Source organism: Apus apus, chromosome 9 (genome assembly GCF_020740795.1).
Source record: "Apus apus isolate bApuApu2 chromosome 9, bApuApu2.pri.cur, whole genome shotgun sequence".
NCBI lineage: Eukaryota > Metazoa > Chordata > Aves > Apodiformes > Apodidae > Apus > Apus apus.
In genome coordinates, this window is record NC_067290.1 from 6,800,079 (window position 1) to 6,825,017 (window position 24,939).

The following is a 24,939-nucleotide window of genomic DNA, read 5'->3' on the forward strand; positions in this document are numbered from 1 at the left end:
TTCTTTATGTTGCACTACTAAAATAATCTGCCTGAAGATGGCTGCTGGGAGATGGCTACGGATATATATACATTTTTCTGCAGATTGTACATCTAATTTTGGAAGGATTTTCATTTGCAAATTCTCTTGACAACTCAAATGATGGTACTAAAGATCAGTGACATAAAAAAAATGCTTTTATTCTATAAATATACTTTGAAAACTATATATAAAGGAATAAGTATAAATATAAGGAACACTTGGTAAAAGCTGAAAGCTGAAGAAATGATGACTCTACTCATGCTGGGTCTCACAGTAAGACCACACACTGCAGAAGAGTAGAATCTAAAAGAAGCCACCTTTGAACACATTCTAATCACTCTAACTGGGCTGTATTTTGATCCCTCAGTTACAGGCTGCCTGTGCATCCAGTAAAACATTGACTGCAGATGTGAATGCCAGGTGTGGGGATTCACTGAAAACATCTGTATGAAATTATCTGACAGATTTATTGATTTGAAAGCCAGAGAGAGGAACTAGATCGACTCATGACTGCCTGTAAACCACAGGCTATTAAACTGCAGATCACCAATAAAAGACACCGAGCTACATCAGATCTAGAACTGAGTGAACTGTGAAGTGTGTCCTTCTGAATATGCTCTACTCACAGATAATTCCCTCCTGATTGCTTTTGGTATGTCAGGTAGCCAGTTCTAAATTCATTCAAGGTGTGATTTATCAATATTGTATGCTGCTCATTTTTAAACAAGCATGTCCAATGTAGCATATTGCATCTAAGCCCATTGTAACTTTATCATTAAAATTGATATTTTGAACAGGACATATTTTCTACAAAACCATCTTGACTATCATTAAGCATGTTCCCACCCTTTAAATCTCTGTTAACTGAATCCCATGCCAGATTTTTCACTGTTTTGACAATTATATCAGACTAACTGGCCTACATTAACTTTTTCATTTCATCTACCCATTTGAATATTAACACCCCCTCACTACTCTCAAAGCCTTCTGAAATGTTGTAAGCACATCCAGATACACTACAATTTAACACCAGCACACCAAAAATGCCTCCTGCTACTCTTTTAAAAGCTTCTGTGTTAAAAGAATTTGGGTTGATTAAATTATCATCTTTCCTAATAAATGTTTATAACCTTTTTAGATACTAAAGGTCTAGAAAATGAATTATCACCCACACATGAATACTGCATTTTTCCAAATACTAGAACAGAATCACATCAAGCAGTGTTTAACACACATGCCCATACTCCAAAAACCTTGTACTGCATCTACAAATAACTGGTGCAGTGGCAGCCATCTCAGAAAGAAAATATTAAGTGAATCAGTCGAACCTGTGGACTAACAGACATTGTGTCTCTGCATAAAGGCAGAGGTACATGGCTGAATTTCAAGTTGAACTTCAGCAGTCTTTGTTGTAGCAAGGGACTGTGTGGTTAGTCCTTATCTGACAGAAAGATTAGGTTTGCTTTCTAATTTACCTCTTCCAGAAACGAGGCTCTTGCCTTTAGATTTTAAAACCTCAATGCCCACCTTGCAAAACACAGAGAAACCTGACAAGCTGTATGTGTAAGACAAACCAACTCTTCTGTCACTTCAATGGAATTTAAAAAACTTCTCCTCAAAGACAAGTGTGTTCCCTTTTGCACTTGATTTACATAGAGAAAGATGGCCACAAAGGACTAATATGAAAAACTACAGCTCTATGAAATTACAATTTAAATTACTAACCTATTATATCTTAACACTCTTGAGACTGATGCTATTACTCTGAAGCTACAGAAGCAGATCCAGGCAGTAGGATCTAAGAGCTGACTTTGCAATCACATTGTGCTTCACTGAATACTGGAGCAGTATATTTTATTTTAAAAGTTCATTTTGTTTTAGTAATGTAATTTGTATTAACCAAACCTGATATGTCTGAATACTCTTGTCAATTTCCTTATAATTAAAGTACTCAAAATTAGTTAGACTGCTATTCTCTTTATTTAATTGAGTTCCATTTGTCCAGTCTTGCAGACCTACACCACGTTTGAATCTGTCTAGTGAGAACTGAAAGAACACACTGGAAATATGATGAAACCAACTAAATGTGTAATGTTGATATTTCTCAATTAGTTAAAACCAACTAATGTTTCTCTGATATCCTGAAAAATATTGCTCTGTAAACCAAGTTCTTAATTGAGCAATTACCCAGTACTCACTATACTTCTTCTCATTAGAAACCTTCATTTACCAGTGTAGCACAAAGTCCCAATGCTGGGTTGATCATTGGCTATGAAAGGTGGCTGCTGCAGGCCCTATAGATCCTTGGAGGTAATTTGCACCCAACACTTTAGATCATTTATTCTACAACAGCTCATACCAAGGCAACACAGCAGTGGTTACTCTTCTAATGTTAGATCTGCCTCTGAGGGTTGGGCTGTGTGCTTTACTTAAGCCACATTCATGGTTTGTTTTTGTTTCACCTATAAGTAAGAACTCTGTTGCTGAGAGATAAACAGAGAATGAAGTTATCTGGTTTTACAGCAGTTCCTGCAAGTACCTTTATAGAGTTGCTGAAATGTTCTGTTATTTCACAGATTCAACACTCTTTGGTGAACTGTAACAAGTGCTCTGCTTCTTACACCAGTACTCTGCACTCTACAGTATAGCTGTGTGTGATTTTGTACCACTTTGTGCCAGGACAAATAACAGTACAAGGTGTGAAATACAGAAGAATCACATAGTAAGTGCTCAGAACTATTGCAGATTTTTACTGCTGTTCTGCTTCAGCTCTTTGGGCAGCTAGCTTTTCAGTAATGAGACTTTATCCTTGTAAGCAGCAATTATTTTCTATAACTCACACCATAATGTAGTTGCTGACTGGTATTTCTGGGTTTCATTAATTTTAGAACTACTTTTTAGTACCATATCACACACCTGCAGGTGGTCAGCCACTATTGTGACAGGCTGTCCAGCCTACATGATCATTCAGGATTCTAAGAAGGAATATATATAATAGATGTGCTCTTTGTCCACAGTGGTACTACAGAACCTGCTGGAAGTGCATGTTTGTTTGTGCATGTTTTACTTGGTCAGTTCTAAAAAACATTTGGTAATGATACCTTAAATTTCAAAGCTTCTCAAATTTCAATATTCAAGACCCCTGAGTATCAGAATTGATACAAACTATAGAGAAAATAGAGATGTAGAGAAAATAATGTGGTTTTAGACTTACTGGTGGGAAACAAGAGTTCCAGGTTTCTGTATCATCACTGCTGGTACTTATGCTGACGTTGCAGTTGTCCATCTGGGATGCACTCAGCCCATGTGAGATCTCAGTATCCCTTAATTCTTCATGCTCTTGTCTCTTCATGCTAGCCAGCATCTGTAGTTCAGATGAACTCAATCTGTTTGACTGGTAGTTCTTCCAGTCATATTCCTGTGAAATAAAATGAGAAAGTCAACAATATAGATAGGATTATAGAATAGAATATATGAATGAAAGAGATACCTTGAAGAATCTCTTGGTGAATCTTTCAAGAAGCTACAACACTAAAAGAGAAAAATGTTTTCTAGAAATAATTAGTTATAAGATTTCTGTACAGCTATGAAGCTTAAGCATATTTACACATAATTACAGGAAGGAAGAAGAACACAAACACTGTTATGGACTGCAGTTTGGATCCAGGATGTTTGATGCAGTTGCTGTTCCACTGCAATTAAAAACAGAAAATAAAAGTAGGCTTTCAGAAGTTCAAAAATCCAGCAGCTAAAATTGCTGATACATTAAATGCAACTCTTGAAATAAACCAAATCACACAGTTATTGTAGTATCATAAAGACCATCAACACAACATTTAGCTATTTGTCAAGCACAGCATAAAATTTCTTTAGTAAGCTACACAAGTCAGCACTAGATTTTAAAAGTAACTTGCTAGCATATACATTTTAAAGTAAACATAATGATATTTTTCTTTATTTTAATAATAAGGATGAATTGTTAATGTAATGATTATTGTTATATCAAACTTGATCCTCAGGTCAAAAGCTAAAAACATATCTTAACTCATGAAAATATGCAAGTGATTAATAAAATATTATAAAGGTTCAATTAATCAGCTGCACAGAGATATGGCACATACAGCCCACAGGAGATGCTATCCATTGGTCATTGACTTCTTTATCTTAAGGAAAAAAAGTATGTATATATCTTAGATTTTAATGTATATTGCTCAGTACTTCTTATGTAAAGTGCTCACTTTCTCTAGGAAGTCATCACTACTGAAGAAGAAGGTTATTTTCAGTGACACACAGTAATTTTTTCAGTTTTAGGCTGTTCCACATACCTTCATAAAACTGTATTTTCTGGGAATCAGAAAAGAACAACTGTCCATCTGATCTCCCTTCCTGCCAGCTTTTTTTGTCCCTAGGATGAGAGCTGGTCAAAAGAAAAATGAGCACAGAAATAACTAAGTAAACCACCTTTGGTGGGAAGTGTGCCTGCAAGCTGACAATCAGCAGGTAAATATATCACATAAAGCAGGATTTATGACTGAAGGGAGCTCACACGGAAACAGCTGCATGTGCAAGGATGCAAATCTTAGTGAAAAAACCAATCTTAATACCTATTCCAAACATTTTAGATTTTTTACTATGTATCTCAAATTCTTAAGTCTCATTCATCCAACCTGGCCTTAAACACCTCCAGGGAGGGGTCTTCCATAACTCTCTGGACAACCTATTCCAGTGCCTTCCTACCGTCATCGTGAAGAATTTCTTCCTGATGTCTACCCCGAATCTCCCCTCTTTCAGTTTAAAAGCCAAACATCTTTGCAAAGATTTTTTCCTACGGAATCACCTCAAGATTGCTACTTCACCTCAAGAGCCTCCTTTTTTGGCACAGATAAATATAGTCTGCCTTTCTGTACAAGATATAGGAAGATGACAGAAGCTGTTAGCACAGCTGCCACCCCTTTTTTACCCCTGGCTTGTGAGCACTAACCTTCAGTCCTGAATAGTGTGATGATTACTACCATTTTTAATCCTAACACAATCCCTGGTGTTTTGTACAGAACCTTCCTGAATGTACATTATTAGCTCAGTGATTTGTTCACTTCTTAAAAAGCTTGCTGGAAAGCCTGCTTTGATCTGATCTGTTAACGTTCTACCCAATCTACAGCTTCTCTAACTTCTATTGATCTTACTGATTTCCTGTTTATTTTCCCATATAGAAGCCTTCTGCATCTATTAGGTTATTGTAAGAGAAGCTTTGGCTTGTCTTTCTTACCACATATAAGAAGGACTTGGCATGTAGGCATTAAAATGACAGCATGAACCAGAGCTATGCAGAAGAAAAACACTGAGTATCAAACCAACATTCTCTTTTCAATAAAGGCAAAACATTGCCAAACCTCTCTTGTCTTTTCCTTTACATCTATGAAGAAAGATGCAGAGTTTTGGGATTTTTACAAAATAACTCAAAATATTGGTTATTTCCCCCCCCCCCCCCCAGCTTATTTTGCAGTGCCATTGTGTTTTCTTTTCCTGCACCCTAGAAATTCCATGCTCAGAAAGGAGAACAGATGTAATGACAATTTTCTGTGTTAAACAACCTGTACAACAAACTTGTAATAAAGGAGAAAGGGTCTGGACTATTTATTCTGTAGCTTCAAATGACTACTACAAAAAAGCCTCTTCATAAAATTTATATTGTCTTAGCCAGTGTTCAAAGAGACAATGTGAAAATTGAATTTGAGATTAAGTTTACTTTGTAATTTAGGAGAAACTTTTGATGTAAGCAGTAATTTTGCAATACTTGTAAATTTGTCTAAAATTAGTATTTCTTTTAATAATTAAAAGCTTATCTTGTCTTTTTGCATATCCTCCCAGTATAATAATGTAATTTTAATAAGCACTTAAAACTTCTGCTAGATTGACAAAACCTGCTGTTTAAAGGATTTTTTTCATATATAATGACATTTGCATTTTTCTAGGTTCAAATGATTTATTCAGAATTGTTTGAATGTAGTTATACATGTGGAAAACTTTAATTACCAGCTATCTACATGCTTGCAATATCACCCAGAGGGCTGTACTTCGTTCTTAATTAAAAATATTTGAACTTCATAATAGAGAACTCTATTAAAACATGAATAAAACATTGCAAGCAGCCAGGTCCTTAAACTGTATTAAGTAGTTAGCAAATCGATTGCAGGAAGAGTTAGCTAAGTATTTTTTTCTTTACCAGTCCTCCACATCAGCAGATTAGAAGAGACTACTTCTCTGTAAACTCTCACTCTAATAACCTTGTCATATGAAACTATCCTTCCATACATAATTCTTAAAACAATGTTTTGAAACACTGTTTGAAACAGTGTTTCAAAACAGAAATACAATAATTACATGCCCACAGCCAACCAAAAAACTCTACTGTTGTAAAAAATTATGTTATGTCAGGTCTTCTTTTCTTCCATCTCTGAAATTCATTGGCCCAAGGCAAAGGCCATATAAATACAAAAAGCAACTGCACTTTTCACTGAAGAAGTTGCTACACTATGGAGTGCTGGAAAGAAGCCTGCAGGGCATGCTGGTGAGGAATGGCTGGGTGCTTCCTCTGTCCTGGCACTGGTTTTTGCCCTAGCCATCTATGACTGTCCACTGCTGGACAGAAGATGCTGGTTATTTACATGTTTGGTCTCATGGGATATAAGCTGACATCTGAAAAAAAGATCTCTGAGGAAAAAGTTTGGCCTCTCAGATGCTTAGGAATAAATCTAGTCTATTCATAACACATTTAGAGAAGAGATGACATGCTAAAAGATATAGATCTGCAGTAATTCTAAGCCCCAGAGAATTCTATCCAAAACCATGGGACAGTAAAATAGTGTCTCATTTGTGATTTACAGAACACACTTGACTCTTAAGCTCCATTTCCTGATTCGAAGCAGAATTTAAGGCACATCATTATAAGATGAAACACAAGAATGAACTATTAGGAAATATGTAAGAACATAATTAGCCTCAGACAAAGTTGTTCTTCAAATTACTGCATGTTTCCGTAAGGATGATCCAAGAAGAAAAAAAAAAAAGGAATAAAACAACACTTCAGTGAATGCAACAATTCCTTTAATAGCTGAGCAATTTCGCCTATGACACAGCCTTATAGCTGGCTCTCAAGCACATAATTAATTATTTTTCAGGGCTGTTGCAGAGAGACTATGAAGTACCTAGATTAATAGTCATTCTGGGGTCACTCATTAATACGCCAATTCAAAGTCTGTCAATTTTTCTTTGCAATTTTTCAGCCCAAAACTACTTTCTAAGTCACATATTTCCAAAATGTGAGTTGCTCTGTAACACCTCACTTTATCTACAAACCTTTGTGATTTCAGTTTTATTTGGAGGACTATTTTGTGTGCCACAAAAAACTACTAAATCGACTTTCAACAGATTGAGCTTAGTAAATATTGTTATGATGAAACCAGAATATAGCTGGATGAAAGATGTATTATTTCTCACTTCATGCAAATGGGTATATCTAATATAGCTTTCTATATACAAACTAATAATGTAATTCCAAAGTAAAAAAATCACTTACACAAGTCGGTGTTGTCAGACATGAATTTTCTCTTGAGATTTTCTTCAGAGACTTTTTGCTGATGGATCTTTTAAATTGGCCAGAAAGTCCTTCATGTCTTTCAGTTTTTTCAGATTCATTTGGAGTTACTTTAAAATATTTAGATTTACTTCGAGTTGGAGAAAGAGAAAGGGTAAGCTTTATGCTTCTCTGAGAGGCAGCGGAAGCTGTTTTTCTCTCAGTGGAACTCTGTGAGTTTGGTAAGACAGTCTCTTCGAGGTTATGTTTGCTGTGTTCCTTATTCTTCCAGTATTCATTTCTCCATGACATCCTCTTGAATGGGATCTCTTTAGAAACTGCTGAATCAGACATTCCTTCCCTGCTGAGGCTGATCTCAAGGTTCTCAATACCCTCGATTAATTCGTTGTTGTCGGCCTAAATTCAGCAAAGAAAGCAAGAGTGATTCCCCATCATCATCAGACAATACAGTTTTACATAACTGTAACATCTCAAAATGGCTCTTTAATTTCTAGTGCCCAATTTTAAATTTGCAAGGGTCCTGAAAACCAGCTGCTCTTCCAGGAAACTCCACTGAGTATACCATAAACATCTTCTTACATCTGAAGTAGTGAAAAGTAGAAAATAGGAAAAGGAGGAAAGGGAGACAAGATTACACTTTTCAAAATGTCAGCCCAAATCTAGAATGCTTGCAACTCCCCAAACCTCTGTGTTGCATGATAACCACCATTCAATAAAATGTATTACAACCGTGAATCAAAAGTAAGCAAAAATTTAATGCAATGATGATTTTCCATTGAGTTATTAACTTTCCATATTTTCACATCCCATCTTTACCTTAAACGTAGAAGAAATAACTCCTGCTGACATCACTTTGCTACCTCTGGTAATATCTTTGAATATCATTTTCAGTACCATTTGAATATAATTTAAGGGGTTTGGAATTTAGTTTTTTAACCTTATATCCATGCTGCTAACACCACCTCTGCAAAATATCCCATGAATCAGGTGTGTGATGTTCACTCATTCCCCGTCTCAAAACAAACAGCAAATCTGAGCACACAGGAAGAAAAATAACAGATCTAGTGTTTGGTCAATGTTCTTATTGTCAAAGAATAAAGTAGGAGAGAGGCCTCATCTTCATCTCATCGTGCTGGTCCTCTGCCATATGCTATCACACTGGATGGGAGACAATATATATTGCAAGACCAAATAAGTCACTGAAATATCATCTTCCAAGTGCTGTCCAAGGTGCTGTCCTACAGCAAATGAAATCAATCCAGGTTTGTTACTGGCTTCAGTGGGGCCAGGACTGGACTACACAGAATGAAACATGCATTTGAGAAAATAAGCCCTCAATTTTATGAATGATAGATATTTTTGAAGTCTATAGTTTTATTCCCCCACTTAATTTCCCTTATTTCCTTGAAACACAAATCTGTATTTCCCTCTTTTCAATGTATTTTTATTTGCCATAAGTTATCTTAAAATCTGTGCTGGAAACCTGTATTAAGTGAGGTTAACTTAAGGTTACTCCAGAAAACACAGTACTTTTCCCACACAAATTAGAGATAAATGGGTAACTTTGATTTTTCTGAAGCTTAAATCCCTCCCACCTTTCCATATCTCTTCAACCACACTGTCAAGGTTTAATACTGGGTAACATATTTAGGTTATAGAGTAATCTGTTAAATATTGTATCATGAAACATCAGTAGTGTCTTCTTGATTGGAGCTTTTACTGGTCTACAAAGATACCTTTAATGAAAAAAAATATATATACATTTTGCCTAAGTTTCACTTATATTTTCCAGAAGAAAGGCATTTTATGCTCACATGTCTTTTAGGTTGAAATATTTATCTTATTTAATGTAGTTTGAGAGTATGTACAGATCCATGCATGTTACACATAAACATCATGTATTTGAATTGAAAAGAAAGCTGTAATACAATGATAGTGTGAAAACTTGTAACAATGTAGCTTATTTCAGCATGTAAGACTAACATATTTTTTAAAAGATTAAGCATAACTTAGCGAATGAAATATTTTGTCATGTAAATGAAGTAAACTGGGAAACATGTTATGGTTGGGCTAAGGAATTTTGCTACTTTTGCAAAGATACCTCAAACTGTGCTAAAAAGACACTATTAAGCCAGCAGGCATATGTTCACCTATCACAACTTTTCCAGGATCCTCTTTCCTGCATTTTCAGTGCTTGTAATAAAACTTAAGGAATGCAAAGTAGTGCAATCTGAATATTAAATGTGTATCCAGACTACCAAGAAGCAACACAGAATGTATGAGGAAGAGAATGAATATGGGCAAAATAGGACTGCTAAGTAATTTGTTGGTTCAGCAACTTCCTTCACATGAAAGAAAGGCTTAACTATGAATTACTAATATCATAATCAGACAGAAGAAACCTCTTGATAATCTGTTAGCATGCTTTAGATCTTTCATGTAATTATCTTTTAGCTTTATAAGTCTAATGCATGTCCTGCTGCAGTGCTGATATTAATGCAGTTTGCATCCAAAGATAATGAATGAAACAAAAGGCTGTTCCCTAGCACATCTCTGGCACACAGACAAGGCCAAGTTTTTGATTTATATAATTTCTTACATATTTTTAAAGAAGACAGGGATCTTCTAGAGGGTTGATGGAGGAGTGACCGACTGTATGACCATTAATGTTGTGCCCCGATGTTGCTGTGCTGTGAAAGGAGTACTTGGCTATTTCTTCTCTCCGTGTGCTTCACACTGCATCTCTGGGGTAGGGCAATGGCATGGGAGGTCAGCTGTCTGCTCCAATAAAGGCTTAATGATTAACTCACATTTTTTGATTAATTTATATAAATCCATCTTGCTTTGCCGTTCATCACTGCAGGATGCCACGTGCAGTGTGTTCTGAAAGGTACTTTATTTTCACTCATTTACCACAGCATGGCCTTGACTTTTTTCAGAAGTTTTCATTTGCCATTTTTGCAGTGTTTTGGAGACATATCTTTACAAAGGACTTTAAAACCCCCACTCAATTAAAAAAAAAAAATTAAAAATGCAATCAAATTAGAAACTATTGAAACTGAGTACATGAAAGTGCTTGAAACCTTACACAACTCTTATGCTATGGAAATAGTTTCCTAACCTGGCTTCTACATTAACCTTTCTGACTTTTCATGAGTATAATGGACAAAGAAATTCCTTGAAATCCAAACAGTTTTATATCTTGGTATCCCACACAGGACTGCCCATGAACTATTAGCCTGACTAAGATGGATTTAATTCTAACATTCTGGAACTCTGCAATAAAAGTCTTATGAGTTTATGTTAAAAAATAATACACTGCTCCAGAGGATGGGAAAATTGCCACAGAAAAAAACCTGAGGAAAAAATTGTCTCTTAATCTTTAGCAACTGCAATTTGTTCCTCAGAAATGCAGAACACAGAGCAGTATTTCTGTTGAGCTGAGGTCTTCTTGCTATAATGCAACTCAGCTGCATTTTATTTCTCAGCTATTAGCAATCAATTAGGATGCTTTGAAATGGGCCCTGCTTAGAGAATTAAAAGACACAATTAAGCCTTATTTGCTCAACCAAAATGGCCTAACATCTCGCTCAAATATACGATGTGGGGTTTCCTAGAACCTTTGTTGTTGTAGTGATGCACCATACTCACATCTCTCTGTTAGCACAGCGGCTGACAGAGTTAGGTTCTTTTGTCCACCTGTTACAGTGGGTACACCTGCATTTTCACTCCTGTATCCAGTTAGGCACAGCAACCTGACAAAGACAAATCTCCCTGTGGGTATATGGGGAAAAGATGATTTATCCTCTCTTGTCTATCTTGAAGACAGAATCTCACTCTAGGAGTTTCAGGATGAAGTCTACTTTATCTAGAATTACATGTACAAAGTGGCCTACCTCTCCATTGCTGTCAGCTCCTTGAAAGTTACCTTCGATTTGAGCTTCCCCAGGTACTCCGGTAACGTCTTGCTTTGAAGGGGAAATGCAGCATTCTGGTGACATATTTGGAGACTTCCCACGAGGAGCTGACCAAGGCCTTGATGAAAATGTGAAAATCTCTGTATCATCCACTTGGTGATCACCTGTTTCATTGTTGTGACGTTCAATACAGGCATTCTCTGGTGAGGTTAAATTGTGCCAGGTCAAATCTCCTGCAGCTACAAGCCGCTCACTCCCATCCAGCTGGATCCTCTCAGCGCCACTTTCTGGAAACACCCATTCATCTGAAACATGCAATGTTTATTTCAATGTCAAATACATACATTGTATTTTACTCTGATCACACGCCTTTTCTCTGGAAGCTGTACAGCAAAATCAGTTTTTCTAATATACAAACATTCTGCTCATCAGATTTACACAGTTGGAAGTGCGACGAGGATGCAATGAAAAAGATGAGGCTGCTTCCTAGATTTGCAAGGTTAACCAAAACATTTCCAGATCACAGCTCAAAAACTCCACAGGCTATGATACATGCCATGCAAGCCTGCAATTTCCAAATCTGAAACAGTGTAGCTGTTAAGATTTGAAACTGTTCAACTGAATTTCATTCTAGGAAAACATAATTTTATTAAATGAGGATATTGATCTCTTTCTACAGGCATTTTTTGTGGCTGACATTAAAAAAAAATAATCACACATAGTTGGTGGAAACTTCATAATAATACAATCTGCTCCTTCTTTATTGCTGAAATTCTATACTTTCTTTTATGTCCAGAACTTAGGGCTTAAATCTCAATTTCAAAGTACAGCTCTGACGAAAGAGTGTGACATGAAAAATGTATGAAGATATGTTTCACCAAGCTTCCCTGAATACAGGCAGTACTAATCTACCTACTTTAAAACAAATAATAAACCATAGAAATGGATTTAGAGATTGAGTGCACCAGATAAACATGAAAAAACCATTTTTATACTCTGATTGCCAACTTATATTTTATTGTTTGGAATGATGATATAGAAAAAAATGTCAATTTGATTGATTAAAACAAATCTCAAATAGCATCTGAGAAAAGGAGAATTGCTCAAGTATGCAGTACTCCCTTATCTTCATTAAAGGTAGTGTGGTGTGGTTTATTCACTAGATCTTGAAATTTTCCGGGTCCATAAAACAAATTTATCACCAACTGTATTAAAAAAGGCTCAATAAAAAAAATACTAAAAATGTACTAATAAAGTAGCACTGCAACAATAAAATGCTTGCTGTCACAGGAGACAATAAGTTTACTGTGGTGCTCTACTCATTTTAGTTTTGTTAGAAGTAATTATCACTTCAGGCAGATTCACCAGCTTTTTGGGGAAAAAAAAAAATATCTGAACCACAAAGGCAAAAGAAGGAAGAATGAGAAGGCCAGGAGAAACAGCTGTCTTCCTACTGGGTTGCTGTGAGTTTTTCCAGTTTATTAAAGGTAAGCTAGTAAAGCTACCAAGCTGCTGTTCATAACCTAAACAGTAGTTCATAAGAGGAACCAGGGAAAAGTAGGGACTTAACACATCTTGTACCTTCATGGCTTGCACCTACTAGTTCCAGAAGAGACTATGTTTCAGTCTCTACATGAAGACCAGCTAAAGTTAGAAGCCCCAAAGCTTTTCAAGTAAACTCTTTTGATATTAGATAATCAGGCTGGTTTAACACAGCCCAGTAGATCCCTGTCTATTGTACATAAAAAGCGTATTTTTTAAATACAGAGAAATCTCATCTTGCTTTTAATTAATGAAAGACTTGCAAGATGAACACGTAAGCAATGCAATTTCTTTTACAAATATTTTGGACTAGTTATTCCAAGAGCCTCAAGAAATGAATGAGACTATTCAAAAAACTTTTAAGAACCACTCTTCATTTGTGTAAACCCAATGACATTTTGTTCTGATCAACAACTACAAGTTTTTCAAAGGAGGATACTAGAGTAGAATTCTCCTGTCTTTGATCACTTAATATCAGTTCATACTCCTCTGGTAACATATTTTTCTTAGGCCCTTAGAATGACCTGTAAAAGGTTGTATATTTACAAAGCAAGTGAAACTATAAGAAAAATCACTAATTTTCTGTACGCCTATCTCCAGGATTCATCACAAACTCACATTTCACCATTTTTATGCTTTCAATATTTATTAATGTCTATAAAATCTGTACGTTTGCAGTAATCATTCCCCCTATGAAAATGAAACAGAAGAGATATCTCATTAACTTTTCACATGAAGCTGAACACAACATTTCTATGCTCAAGAACAAAGACTCAGAAACATTTTTTCCTCACACGATTTTGTGACATAAAATGATTTTTTTTTAATTGTCTTGCTCTAAATAATTATTTTAAATTAATCATTTGTTCAATAAAACAACCCTTTTGTTTAAGGCCCTCCAAGCCTTAAATTGTTTTGAATGTCTTTGACCCTAGAGATGCTGTCACATCTGTAAATCCAGAACATGCTATGCAGAAATGCCACAAAAATGTTACTTATCCCCAAACTTCAATTGGCTGGACAGCTCTCCTGTATAGAAAAAGATCTTCTCCCCAGTTATTCTAGATGCTAAGTCTGAAATGTTTTTAACTCTTTTTTTTTCCAAGGCAATGATATTCAATGTTAATCTTGCTGCATTTTTCAAAACAACAACTATCTTCAAAACTTACTTACCTAAGAAAAATCTGGGGTATTGTCCAGGTTTTCCTGTCTTCTTTAGTATTCAGAGGGCCATTCCCCCCATCATGAAATTAGATTTGACATGTTTCATGCTGTCTTTCCAGTTTCCAAATATGCACTAATAGTCCAGACTGCTGGAACAAGCTCTCTATGGTATGGTTATACATTTAGTCAACAACCTACTTCATAAGAACCTGTGAATTGTTATGCACAAAGGACTGTGAATGAGCAGAGAGGAGGGGATTAACTTTATTATAGTCTACTGACTTAATAACAACCAACTTCCCTAACTGCAGCCTCACCTGTTCCAGTCTCATTCTATTCTATCCTATCCTGTCCTGACCTGTCCTGGAGTAGAACATTTTCTAGTGCAAGTTGATCCTACTTAATTTTCAGATACAATTTTATAATTAATTTAAATCCATGTTTTGGGGGGCTTTTTTTGCATTACGTAAATTTTAATCAAGTATCAAAATGTTTAAAAAGAAACATTAAGTAACAGTTTTTGTCAGCTGCTCTGAGGAGACAGTTAAAGCTTAGATTCCTGACCTCTACTCCTTGCTCTGACACAGGTATCCAAAAATTTCTTACAAATCACTTTACTCACTATTGTGGGTAATGTTTTTACCCACATCAAAAGTACTTCAGAAATATAAAGAACTACTTTAAAAAGGTTTAGTGTCTGTGTATTATTTAGCCTGAATATTTTGTATTTTTGGACTAACCTTCTCTGTAAAGAAGACTTGTTTCCGGAGATTCTGAAGACATATTCGGATTAGTGGTAAATTAAATGCAAATATTAGTTTGTATACCCCAGTAATTATTCTTAATGAAATGTGCAGGGCGAAGATAGAAAAGTCTATAAGGCTTTAAGATGACATTTTGTGCTGGCTACAAAGTTCAGCAACTTCTGCAACCTGCAGTCAGTGTAGCATTTTGTTAACAGTTGACAAATGAAAGATTTGGACCAAATCTAATCCTATTATCTCTCCACCACAAACTGGACTGGAATTTTTTTCTTAAAGCAACATTTCCATGTCAATTGTAATGAACAATTTGGAGTATCTTCTTAGCAAAATATGCAAATAACAATGTAATCGTGACATTGCAGCAAACAAGATAAATGCAAGAATGATCACCTAAACACCTAATTAGTTCTTCAGACACAGTCAGGCTTATGTTAAAGCTTCTAATTGCAGCCTAACATTTTAATGAAGGTTTCTGCTTTGCATAAATAAGATTGGCAAACTATAAACAATGCTCACTCATTTTTTCCCTTGCTTAAAAAGAATTTACCTTTGTAAAGGCACAGCACACCTGCTACAGAAGACATACTGATATGAGCTCTACAGTATATCTAAGATACTGTAACAAATAGCTGTGACTAACCTCTAAGGTAATAAGAGCAATCACCTCTGAAAGCTTCCCTGCCCTCATGAATTTTAAGTTAGTGTTTACTCAAGTTAATGGCAGAACAAGTGCAACACTGCCCCAAGCTCACCACAGGTTGTGGTTACACAGGCCTCAAGAATACTGAATGCTTGGTGATACTAAGAGATTTGTGTATGACAGGTTCTTGTTGATACAGCTTGTTTTGACCACTGTGTAAATGGGGACCCAGAAACCCTGGAAGCTTGCAGGTGGCTTTGTGTCAATGACATGTCCCAGTTGCTTGCACATGAATACCTTGTCTGAAGTGTCAGGACTATGGTTTTGGCTAAGTCATCACCACTGAACCAAGCTTGTGGTTGTTCACTATGGAGCAAGACCAGTTGCTGGGTGTTTCCTGACTAAAACATTGATCCTGAGGTTTATGGGGTTATGGTCCTGACTGTGCATGAACAGCAGCTACAACACAAGTTAACACAAATCATAATTACTTTGCTTTTATCAGAAAGGCATTTTCTTTTAAAAAGTGAATGCAAATGCGAAGCAGTTTGGTAAGAAACAGGTAGAAGTGGTTTTGTTCTCTAATCTGATGCTGTCAATATATATTTTGCTTCCTTTTGTAAATGATCTGTACAGTATTTTATGCAAATATGTCAATGGGTGTTTATTTACAATGATTAGGTTCCTCATTTTTTATTAGATGTTTCTGCTTTTGTATTTCTCACCCTTCTCTGTGAACTCTGATAACAATATCAGATTTCCCAGTATTAAGTGCTTTTAAAGCCTGTAATAGAAGTAGTATTTTTTTAAATCAAAGAACACCTATCATTGTCTGAGGTCAAGTTCATCCCACTTTGGAAGTTCAGAACAGAGCGCAGAAGAGGAATTTCCTTGATGAAGAGGTTGCCTATAGGAAGCTCTTCAACACAGATTAATCCAGGATAAAGAAACCATGAAGTCATCTAGATATAGTTAGACATCTTCCCCTTTTGAAAATAAACTGAAATCTGCAAACTGAGATCCCAGTGACAAGCAATCAAAATGTGGAAAAAAAAAAATAAAAGATTTTGGAGTTTTTGAAATAAAAGGTTTCATTCTCACATGCAGTAAAATAGCAGTGTTTATACAGAGGTTTCTTCAGTTCTCTGCTTCTGAACTTACACCAGGGCATTTAGACATGCCAATCTACTGCCCTTTGTATCACTTATATTTACTTAAAAGAACAAGCATTGGTTCATTTTGCTGAAATTCTATCAATTCACAGAAGTTGTGTTTTTCTAGATGAAGAATAACCAAGACAGTGATACCTGCCTCAGAATTACCAAAATTCAGGTAAATAGGAAGTAATTTTAAAATTCTCAAGAAAGTTCAAGTGACCTTAGCATCTTGTATCTGTTTCAGTCAAATTATTAAATGCATAAAAGCAATTATGGATTACTGACATTGTTATGGCATATAATTGGTTCTAAACACCCCAAAGATGAACAAAATTTGAAATAACTCAAAACTTGATGAAAATTGGTCAATTTTGAGCAGGTTTGAGTAGTCTGCCCACTCTAGAAGTTAGTAGCTATGCCTTTTCATAGAAAGCAACACCTCCTTTTCCTAGAAATAAGGGTTATTTTTGCCACAATAATGTACCTTCCAGACACACAAAAAGTTGATTGACACTGTCCAACAAAAAATATCCACACCTTATGGCAGATAGGTGTGAAAGGAAAAAAAAAACAAAACAAAACAAAACAAAAAGCTGCCTTCTTTGGAATAAGGAAAAAAAAATTCACCAGTGAACTTCAAAACTAAAAAAAAATCCCTTCTATTTCATGGCTACCATAATTAATATCCTAAACTCTTATCTAGGACAAGTAAAATTTCTTGCACATTTGATATTTGGAGAATTCAGTGTTAAATTTAACAGGGATGTAAAAAATAAATTATTTTTAGTTCTTTGCCTTTAATCATGAGAGCATAGAATTGTTCTTTTCTTATTCATTCAGTACTCTTGTAGTCTGCTTAATCCTGGGAACCTTTATCAATACTCAAAAGAAATTCTATTGCAGGGTGTTTAATTTCCATAATCCCAAACAACACAGACATTTATTTTATGGGAACTGCTTCTGGGTCCTTTGAAATTGACAATAGATTGTCCCCCATGTCACACATAACTGAGATGTAATATAACATAAAATGAGCACCATACCACTGGTTATCTCCCCTGTGCTTCTGGCTGCAGTTGTTGGAGATAATCTATGACTGCTCTTTTCTGCTGATGGTCTTTGTGGTGAGGCAAGCTGGAAATCTGCTCCTCCACTCTCAGAGTTTTTCTGAGTTTGAATTGCAGGGTCTGAAACACAACCCAGAAGCTTATTAAGTGTCTGTGGACCCTCATATTTTGCACTTTTCTTACCTGAAGCATGGAAAAAGAACATAGAGATACAAGAATCTTCCAAACAGCATAGGAGTTTTGTAAGGCAGCAGGAGAGTGACAGCCACATGAAAGTAAACATTTAACACTAGGTATGGAAGGGCAAACCACAGAAGTTCTAAAAACAGGCTCATAAAAAGTCTGCAAAATAATCAAGAACTAGCCCAGTTATATACACAGCATGAGGGAAAGCAGAGTATGTGTATGAACATTTGTTCAAGCTCATACAGGAGGGTAAGACATGATTTAATACAAACGTCTTCAGTAAGTAGCAAAGTAGACAAATTATTAGAAAAACAGACAATTAACTCTTAAATTCTGAAGTCAGAATAATGCAAAAATGTTGGCATTTTGTGAACTCTTCACATAGTCTTTGCTTTATGCTCTTACCATTTTGACATAAATCTTCAGTTGTTTGGTGAGTATTTCTTTTGCCCCCTTGATCTGAAGAATCATTGCACAGTGAGGATGACAGCTCCAGTTTCTCAATGTCTGGTACAGATTCAGTTCCCTTCCCTAAACTTTGAAGTCGGCATGGTCTATTACTTTTGCTGCCCTGGGTCTTTGTTACCTTGAAAGAGATTTCATTAATGAGTGACAAAAATGTAACAGCTTTCAAAATAGTCAAAGTAAACACACATTTTGAATCAAGCTTATTTTTAAAATAAATGTTCCCATATATATGTATATATTTTAAAATACTGTATTTTCAGGAAACTTTATGGTAGGTGTAGTTCTGTTTGGTAACTTCAGTCTTTTCAGTCTACTAACAGGTAGGGTTTTTTTCACTGAGTGAAAGGAAAACGAGAAAAAGAAAAGGGAAATAAGATTAAAATTCATTATTTGGATAAAAAGAGAGTGAAACTCCTGGCTGTTCTAGACCTCAGAAAATCCCTCTTTGGAGAAAGAAATCTCATTTTACATCAGGTTTTAACTGACTTCCTACAGAAGAGTTTAGTTCCTTTATTCATGCTGTTAAAATTGAGAATTACATTCCCAGCCAGGTTCCTCAAACCTGCACACTGTTTGCTGGCAGAGGGAGAGCAGCAGTTTCCCTGGCATTGTAACTGACAGCATCACCTGAGCTACTCTATGGCTGACCATCACCTGCTGAGCATACCAAAAAGCAGAGTTTCTGCTCTGCTTCCCATACCAAAAAGCAGAGTTTCTGCTCTGCTTCCCAGCCCTCAGCATAAGGAAAAATATTTACATACAGACACAAACATTTCAGCAGTCATCCACAAAAACAAGAATGGTAAGAAAACACAGAGTAATTCCAGTAGGAAGAAACCTCTGTGGGCCTAATGCTGAGATGAGACCAGCCTGTTCCAGTCAAGTTTTGTTATCTTTGAAAGTTCTGAAGTTCCACAGTCTCTCAGTGACCCCGTTCCAGTACTGAACCTCTATCACCACACCCAGGCAGAGCTTCCCTGCCATTTGGACCTCCTGCCTCTGTCCTTGCCCTGCACGCTGCTTAGAAGAATGGGCCTGTCTTCTCTACCATCCTGCATTGGTTGAAAAAAGCAACTAGATCCTCCCTTAACCTTTTCTTCTGCAGGCTGAACAAACCCAGGCCATGTGCTGTAGCCATCCAAGCACTTTACTTGCCCTCCACTGGGTGTTACAGCATCTCAGGCCCTGGGGGCCCCTGACTGAACACAAGACTCCAGACACAGCCCTACATCAGCTCTGAAAAAACCTCCCCTGGTTATTAATCTCTTACCTGGCAGAAGTGGCAGAAGTTTGGTTGCAATTTAAGCCTTCTTACCTCTCCAGATACCCTCGTTCTGCCTCTTCTGTTTGAAGATGGAGGTGGCCCCAGGATCTTTGATCCAAATGCAATATGTGACACATCCTGAGTTTTATTGCTGCGTGTATTGCCTTGTCCTCTATTAATCAAGCTACCTAAGTTGAGAAAAAATAAGGGTTTAGAAATATTACAGTACTTACCAAGAATATTACTACTTTTTTCAAATCAATGGAAATAAAAGAATTATGAATATTAAACATACGTAAGAGTTGTATGCTTAACAATGTTCCTTTATAACACCATCCTTAAAAATATGTAGGAGTAGAAAATGCACATTTTAGAAGTGTGCCAACATACATGCAAGAAACTCTTGGTCTACTATATAAACATATTTCTAATCTTCTTGCCTTCAAGATTTATTTTAAGAGAGGTTATTAAAAAATGGTTTGCATGATTTCTTTAAAACCTAACATCTGACAAGAAGAAAAAACAGTTCTAATTAAGAAATAACAGAACAAACAAATAATACTGCAAGAAAACGGAGGCAAGACTGTCAAGGTATCACTCATAGCTCAGAGAGCTATTTATGTGTAGCTGGGTTTCTGAAATTACTGAATCTACTGAATCACCAGAGCTGAGGTGTAATAACAGCCTCAGTTCATTTTATAATGTTCTGCCCCTTTCACTGTTATGTTTTTTTACTGTTGAAAATGCAGATATGTTTTTATAATTCTTTTTAAGCACAGAAAATACCAATCAATTTGCAAAACAAAAAAGTAAACATGGAATGCTGGTGAATGTTCTGAAAAAAAATTAAAATGGAAGTAAAATGGATCCATATCAATTTTATCAGCAGGGATGCAGAACTGAATGTATTTTCTTTCTTTTTAATTATCCAAGATTTTAAGTGAATTCTCATTTCTAAGGATGCCAAAAAAAAGTGTATCTTCACATTAATTTACAGTTAAAATTTACAACTGAAGATTTTTTTCTTGCTAGAACTTGTGTCAATTTGATATCTCACTTTAGATATGACACCTTCATAAAGCAAAGTAGAAATAAAAATGTTGTTGAATCTCTAAGTATATTTCAGAGAATTATTTAATATTAATTTAATATCATCTTTATTTCCAGTGACACCAAATATCGTAATTTCCTGTTCTAATAAGCACAGAAGTTACTTTGCCATTACCTCCTTCCCTTTGTGCTGATGTGACATTTGGTTGGTGCTAACAGCTGACATTTCACAAGCTAAGATGACCTGTCTTGGTTTAACATCAATTTCTTTAATTTGCTGGCTACCTTGGGATGTTGTTAGCTCCAATTATAACAGCTTATTTGCATGAAAATCTCTGTTTATGAACACATTAGTTGACTGCAATTAATTACCTACACACAACAGCGTGAGGATGGCATAAGGAAATAATGTGTAATGAAAAGTGGATGATAATAAAAATAATTTGGGCTTTTGATTATCAAAAAGTTTAATGGATAAAAAGAACATTTTCCAATTAAAATGTACTTTAAAAGCTTCCATATTCAAGAAGGCTAACTTCTGAAATTTGCTTAGCATGTCTGGAAGAACACCTGCTGTGTTCATAAAATGGGACTGAAAATAAAGATTAAACCTTAAACTGCAGACATTTCATTTTCATGCAGGTCAGGGATATCATCATTAATTACTTTTACTCTATATTCCTAAGGGCTATGCATCTTTGTAGTCCAGACAGTAAAATCTTAATCTTTTTTAAAATGAACATCCATTTTTTTGTTTAGATGTATCGTTCACAGTATTGTACTCATATAAGTTTTATGGTCCCTTATTTTTTGACAGCTCAGACAAGAAGTATTGATTTTTTTGAACCCAGTCACTGGGAAACTGAATTCCAGAGTTTTCTCTGCTATTATGAAAGCAAACTTGTAATCAAACTTCACAAGAGAACTTTGGTTTGACTACTTGCACAGCAATAATCCTCTAAAATATTGTCCTTTAATACTAGAAAAATGATATTTACATGTAAAAAAACCCTGAATGCTATTTAAAGCAATAAATGCATGAAGAGCCTTACTCTAAGCAAAAAATGTAAACCCTTTCTATTCATTTCAGCTGCTGTAGATGGCATATATCAAGAGAGAGCACAAATTGGAAACTTGAAAAAGCATCAGCATGGTACCTTCCTGCAGAGGTTAAATGTTTGAGGTTTTTTTCATATTTGGTAAAAGCCAAAGAAAAGAAGTTTTAATAATATTTCCTTAAACCTCTCAGGTTATTAAGGTCGTTCTCAAGGAAGTACTTCTTTCAAAGTTTATTTTTCTTTAAATTTTCATGAGATGCTACATCTTAAATACTATAGTTGAGTGTAATAATATTGTCTTGTATAGTATTAAAATTAACCAGGAGTTCTTATCCCTTGTAGTTTAACTTATTCCTTTGGTCAATATTTTGCATGTGAACATTTTAACAGAAACGGTGCAAGTGATTATTCACTGAATTCAAACACGAAGGATGAGAATTCTCAAGACTGAGAAAGTACTAAAAACAGTGGAATAAAAATTAATCTTGCTTACCTACCTCACCACTTCTAACATTGCTTACATGGATGAAGATGTATTTGAATTTGACTCTACGTAACATGCTTGTTCAGACCCACTTCTAAGCTACTTCAGACCTACTTCCTCCTCCAAATCCCTTCTACTACCCTGTTTTAGGATGAGAATCAATGATTCATAAAAGGTAGTAACACAGTAAAGGGAAATTAAAAACTTCAGTGAGTCACTGCAGTTATTACATGGGCCACATTAAAGGCTTAGCCTTGTCTCCTACAGAAATGAATAACAGAGAGTAAAGAGGGTGCCTAGGGAGAGATTTCACTTGTGTATTTTTCCGTGCTCTAGCAGTAAGAAGTTTATGCACTTCTCAAGTTTAAGCTGAAAATAACAATCAATTCCACATTTTAAAAGGGGTGAAGTGATCAGCTCTCCATGAAGTACACGAATCAGAGCATACAAAATATTCTCATTCTTTAATCCATTATAACCATCTTTTTCTAGCACATATTCCAGGATACTCACTTTTGCAAATGGATCTGCAGAATAAAAAATTTTTTAAATAGTACAGATTAGTTACATGCAACTGGATTTACAAAAAATCCATTATTTGTAGGCATAATGTCTAGGTCATATTAATAGTATTTGAATACAAGAGAATACCTGTTTCTTGCACTGTTGCTGGGTTTCTCCCACATTTTATTTCTGGGTTGTAAATTTTAGTCAGGTTCAGCAAGTGTGTAACTTGTGGCACATCTGTATGAAGCTGGCAGGTTTGAGGAATAACAGCTGTGGGCTCATATGGCATAAATGGAACACCACACATATCTAGAACCAAAAAAACATGGGCTTTACTTCACTCAGATGGCAGAACAGAATTAAATTCAACTTACCTTATTTGTCAGATTACATATATTTCAGTTCATAGGGTTATAACAATTTAATATATTACAGTAATTTGAAAACTTTGCTGCATTTTTTCCACTTCTAAGACATTAAACATGTACATTTTAAAGTTATATTGGACATTTTTGGGGCAAAAAAAATTGAATATATTTAAACTAAGAAATATGCACTGATATCTGGAATAGCCTTAGTAAATCAGCTGTTTTGATTTGGCAAACAAACAAGCAAAACAGGACCACAATGTACATTTAATTTTTATTGCAACTCATTCCCATATTGATATTTTTTAGACAAAATGGACATTTGAAAATGGTATTGGTGTCAGTGGGACTGAAGTGGCAAATAAACAGGCACCATATATGCAACTAAAGAATCTAAGTAGCTTTGACTCCAAACTTTGGGCAGCATTACACTGTCATGGTAAACTAAAAATCTGTCAACCTATCTGCTCTTGTTACACCAGGCACTGGTAGAAAGTGATCTAAACGTGTCTGCTTTCTCTTTGATAACTAATATAGACTGAGTTTATGAAAGTTATTCCATGAAGAAAGGTATCCAGAGTCAGAAACATTCCTGAAATTCTGATGCAAAGTCATTCCAAAGTTTGTAAGACTTGAATGTGGTAAGCTAATGAGCACTAGCCTCTTTTCCAAGGATAAGAGGAGGAAAACATAGCCCCAGACCCAAACCTGAATAATGAATCAAGTACTGAGATCTTAATAGAAAAATTAAAGTGTCCCATGTTATATTTCAATGGTAGACACATTTATTTAACCAAGGTCAATGCTAACAACCATTTTTTCACCAAGACAGCATATTATTTACTGCTGTAAAACAGTACTTAGGGATAAAAATCCCATATATAACCTCAGAAGTACCATGGAAACCAGAAACTAGGGATGTATCAAGCTTGTAAGCCTCAATATCATGAGACAGAGAAGATTAATGCTTTCTTCTTCTTTCTCAATGATCTCACCCAGAAATACTTTTCTAGTAGATGGGATTTCTCTTCTCCACCCGCATTTGAAGACTGCAAAACATACCGTATGCAAGGTACTAAAACAGAATAACACACACTGCACCTTGAAATCACTACTTCCTCAACCAAGAGGGTTCGAGGAAAGAACTCAACCCTCATTACATGCTGCAGTGTCATTGCATTCAGTGGAGCTCAACTAACTGGTCCAACCATCCAGGAGGAAAAAAGCTTTGTGAAATCATGGTTGTCAACTGAAATTAATAATAACAAAAAAACAACTGTTGTTTTTCTTTAATTGGGTATGATGTATGGAGTTATTTTATTACAGCCAAACCTTGGGCTGTAATGTGATTTTCAGACTTGCCTAGATAAGGAAATTCATAAGCAGACAGAAAAGACCACTGCCCACCAGCTGTGTAATAGTAATAATATTGATAATTCTAGTAATTAAGTGTAAATTTTTACCAGTTTATTAAAGCTGTCTATTCGTTATGCTAACTGCACTTTGGAATTTTGAAACTCATTTAAACCATTTCTGCATATTTCAAAACCTGTTTAGAATGGAAGAGAGAAAACAATGCACCAATGGAACTGATTTTAAACCAGTGAGGCCTCTAACTGCAGTTTCTGCTGAGACTTTACCAGACTGTCTCAGCAGTAATTTCTGAACTCCTATTTTTTTTCCAACCT

General features: G+C 35.6%; 1 protein-coding gene across 1 annotated transcript in view; it reads right to left on the reverse strand.

The window, feature by feature from the left end:
* Positions 1–24,939, reverse strand: part of CFAP20DC (CFAP20 domain containing) — a 57,937-nt gene that overhangs the window by 19,462 nt on the left and 13,536 nt on the right. The window contains exons 7-13 of the mRNA XM_051627669.1: positions 23,028–23,192; positions 19,836–19,972; positions 18,458–18,638; positions 17,843–17,986; positions 11,512–11,837; positions 7,598–8,011; positions 3,236–3,439 (exon numbers count right to left, since the gene is read on the reverse strand). Coding sequence (XP_051483629.1) covers positions 3,236–3,439; positions 7,598–8,011; positions 11,512–11,837; positions 17,843–17,986; positions 18,458–18,638; positions 19,836–19,972; positions 23,028–23,192 — 1,571 coding nt within the window. The remainder of the gene's footprint in view (positions 1–3,235; positions 3,440–7,597; positions 8,012–11,511; positions 11,838–17,842; positions 17,987–18,457; positions 18,639–19,835; positions 19,973–23,027; positions 23,193–24,939) is intronic.